The sequence below is a fragment of the Thamnophis sirtalis genome, unplaced genomic scaffold, assembly GCF_051295495.1.
Source record: "Thamnophis sirtalis isolate CommonGarterSnake01/CBP01778 unplaced genomic scaffold, rThaSir2_p1.2 scaffold_1, whole genome shotgun sequence".
Lineage (NCBI taxonomy): Eukaryota > Metazoa > Chordata > Lepidosauria > Squamata > Natricidae > Thamnophis > Thamnophis sirtalis.
The window spans coordinates 49083071-49087148 of NW_028261381.1; the positions used below are offsets into that span (position 1 = coordinate 49083071).

At 40.8% G+C, this 4078-nt stretch overlaps 1 protein-coding gene across 1 annotated transcript; it reads right to left on the reverse strand.

The window, feature by feature from the left end:
* Positions 1 to 226: 226 nt before the first annotated feature.
* LOC148049395 (uridine 5'-monophosphate synthase-like) lies at positions 227 to 3825 on the reverse strand. The gene is made up of 3 exons (XM_087707845.1): positions 3226 to 3825; positions 1482 to 1635; positions 227 to 993 (listed from the first exon to the last, which is right to left on the reverse strand). The coding sequence occupies exons 1-3, from the start codon at positions 3634 to 3636 to the stop codon at positions 227 to 229; spliced, it is 1332 nt and encodes a 443-aa protein (XP_087563971.1). The 5' UTR covers positions 3637 to 3825.
* Between the last annotated feature and the right edge of the window lie 253 nt (positions 3826 to 4078).

Sequence of the window (4078 nt, forward strand, 5' to 3'; positions counted from 1 at the left end):
CTACAGTTGTTAAGTTAGTAATACTGTTGTGAAGTGAATCTGGCTTCCCCTTTGACTTTGCTTGTCAGAAGGCCACAAAAGGGATCACATTTAGTCATGCCGGCCACATGACCACGGAGATGCCAGCCACATGACCACGTTGTCTTCAGACAACGCTGGCTCTTCGGCTTTGAAACAGAGATGAGCACTGCCCCCTAGAGTCGGAGGTTGGAAAATAAAAAGCAAATTAGTGCTCAATCAAATACATAGCAATTGTTTGAAATTCAAAATATCCCAACAAGTGGAAAAGCCCTGGAGAGGTTACAGTGTAGTCGGGGAAGTCAAATTTACCTTTGTACTGATGTTTCACTGTATTTCCAATGTCTGCAAATTTTCGGTCTTCAAAAATCAAGAATTCGTGCCGAGCCGCAAGCACACACAACTCTTTCACTACTTCCTGAGTAAAATCATCCAGAATATCAATGTGAGTTTTCAATATGCAGATGGATGGTCCCAGAGTGTCAGCCAGTTGGAGCAATTCTTTGGAACTGTTCACATCAGCAGAAAGGCACAAGTTAGACTGTTTTTTCTCCATGAGCCTAAGAAGTCGAGCAGTCAGAGGATGAGTGTCAGGTAGCTCAGCCCGAGAAGCGTAACTTATTTCTTTGTATACCCTTTTCACAAGAGCATTTTGCTCAGATGGTTTAAAAATATTGTCTTGAATGAATTTTTCCACTCTTACCACTGTTTCAGAGGTAATTTTTTCCTGCTGTTCAAGGATTTTGAGAATTTGAGACAAGCTGCACACGGAGTGCAGCCTAATTCCATGTTTTTCCAACATGGCTTTCCCTCCTTGTTCTCTGTCCAACAGCACAATGGCATCAGTAACCTTGAGTCCCTCTTTCCAAAGGACCTCTGCCGTTTCCAAGACACTTGAACCGCTGGTTACTACGTCCTCAATGATCAGACAAGTCTCTCCTGAATTAATTGTGCCCTCCAAAAGGCGTTTGGTTCCTTTAAGAGGAATAGAAAGGATTGAACATTATTATAAAACCCTAAAATATTATTGTCATTAATAAATATATATGGTAACACATCAATTATTTAAAAAATCATTTCAGTTCAACACATTTGCATGCATATTTATTAATTGTGGGCACAAAATTTACCTCAAAACTCTTTTCTACCAAAAGAGAATAAGCTGACAGCAATTCACTGTCAGTCACATCTTGCTTATTTACTATTGATATACTCCTGATTCTCAACCTGTGGTCTGCGGACCTCTTTTTTTTGGGGGGGGGGGGGGAATGTCATCACAAGAAGTCTGCAAAGGCTTGAAGAAATGTTATGATTTAAATCTTCGGTTAAGTCTTTGGGGTTCATGCCCATGCCCCATGGTCACAAAAGATATTTAAAGGCGGTCGGTGGTGAAGAAAAAAATTGAGAACCACTGACCTATACTATCAATATGTAAAATTTAAATTAAATGTTATTCTTTTTACCATAATCTTTGGCTTCTTTTCTCCGTATAAGCATTGGAATCTTGTTGGTTGAGCAGATTATTGTCGCCAAGGGCAAAGCTGTGTATGGAACTCCACAGACGGAATCATACTTGAGTGTGGCATCCTTCGCTGAACAGAAAAGGAGATCTGCTACCTGAGAGAATGGTTTTAAAATTTATTTTATTAGCACACAATATATTTACCAATAAGTGAAAGTTTAAGGAGTTTTCCAAATTTTCCTGGGGCAACATAAAAGTTTGATCTCAGCTGCTAGTTGAAAGAATGATCACTTATTCATCAGCTTAAACAACTGGATAATTAAGACCGTGTTATATTAGTTGTTTCTTTAGCATCATTTAAAGCACAATGGAGACCAAAGAAGCAATCACTCCTTTATCAAATATTCAATAAATAATCATCTGAAATATGTCTTTGATTTGTATGGGCAAAAATTATTCACCTCACATATAGCTTTCCCTTGTTCCCAATCCTTAATTTGTGTTTACCATTTACTCTTCAGATTTTAATTTCTGAAGTAAAGCTTCCTGACCTTGGACAATCATTTCCAAAGCACCCAACTTCATAATAGTATCTATCCTTAACTTCGAAGTATTTTCTACAGACTTTCAAGAACAAACCAAACCAATCAGTCAAGGAAAAGTAAGCATTTTGACTTCTAGCAATTCAGTGGGTTCACACACTACTCTAACATATACATCATCAGCATGTCGCAATTGTGTCTGGGAAATAGTGAGATGCCTGCTTTTCTTAAAAAGTCAGCTATGTAGCTGAGAACTAAGTTCAATTTATTCCAAGGACCAGGTGGACCATATTGCTAAAAAATCTATTTTGTACTTTCAGCTTTAGCCAATACATAAATTGTGACCTCTCCTGGACTAAGATAGTCTGGTCAGAGTTATTCATATTTTAGTAACACATCTGTGCTGTTTTAATTTATTACCCTGTGAAGATGGTTTGGAACTTTTACCTAGTATAAATATTGCTGTTTCTTAAAAGGACTAAGCGGCAGGAAAACAAGACACAGCTGTAACTCTTCCCCATGGACTGTCCAGGCGATCTCTTCAAATCCAAACTTTGCTGAAAAACTCCTACAAAGTCTACAAATACTAGTCTTTGTGATCTTTGGAGAAGAATTTCTTCATAATCTTGGCTGTGAGCAATGCTTACAGTCGAAGCAACAAAATTAGAGACTTCTCAGAGCAAAAGGGCCTGCCTAAGCCTGACTGATCTAAAAATCCTACCCACTTCTATACTGTTGCCCAGCAAACAATATGCGGCCATCCTACGTTAACTTTAGCTTAAAGTACATTTAATTACAGCTGCTATTATTTGGGATGCAAATACGGGTAGTCTTCGAGTTACGACAATTGAGCCCAACATTTATGTTGCCAAGTGAAACATTTAAGTGGGCTTGTCACATTTGGTGAGTAAAATCACTGCAGCTGTTGAATTAATAAGGCTCTTGTTAAGTGAATCTGGTTTCTCCATTGATTTTGCTTGCCGGAAGGTCAGAAAAGGTGATCACATAACCCCCAACACTGCAAACGTTGTAAATGTGAATCAGTTGTCAAGCATCCAAACGTAAATCACGTGACCACAGGGAAAATGCTGGAAGTCATTCACAGGCCCCGCCTCCTTTTCTTTTAATCTCTCTTAGACCCGCCCCCTCACAATAACCGCTTTACCGCTCACGCCGGTCGAGCTTCGCGGGCTGGACGGATACCTTATTTAGCAGCGCCGGATACGACACGATGACGCGGAGGTCGACATAGACCGGGGAAACCAGGCCGCTCTTCAGGACGAATTCCCCGAAGCGCAGAGCCTGAACTCCGTACAGCTCAGACGCCAGCGACTCCATAGCGCTTTGCGCTTTCTCCGTTACCGCGCGCAAGAGACAGAGAAGGCGTCGCGTGCGTCCCGGACCTTGTCGCCGAACCAATGACGATCTCAAAGCGGTCGAGTTGGGACTCGGAAGTGGCAAGTGACGTAGCACCGGGGCAGAAAATTGCGTTTGCGCTCTCTGCCGGCGTGGAGGAACCGATGATGGGCGTGGCTGGAGAGTTTCGCATTGCTGAAGAGGCTCTGGTAAAACAGAGTCTAAGTGTGTTGCTACGGGTTTCAGTTCACAAATCATAGTTTTACCCCGAACACGCCAAGATTTGGAAAATGGGCGTCATGGGGAGATCTCAGTTCAAATTCCCCTTTGACTGTGCTCTCAGTTCTGGATAATGTTTATCTCAAACTCTTGTGAGGATGAAAATCAGACATGATTTGCGTATGTTGCCTTTTGTACATCCGCTTTGGTGTTCTCTTAAAGAGTCCGAACTGTCCTAACATGATGACTTTTAAATGTCAATTTATTTACAGTAAATGTAGAGACTGCATTCATCGGAAGCAGAAATAATAATTATCATTATATTAAAAATAACACATGGGCAGCCACAACCAATTGAGACTTGGGGCTCATAATTCCCAACTGGTATTGATAAACAGCAAAATAGGAGAGAACCAAATTTAGAAAAGTGGGTTTTTATCATAAGTGCACATGTGAATGGGAAATGCACAAAATCTAGTTC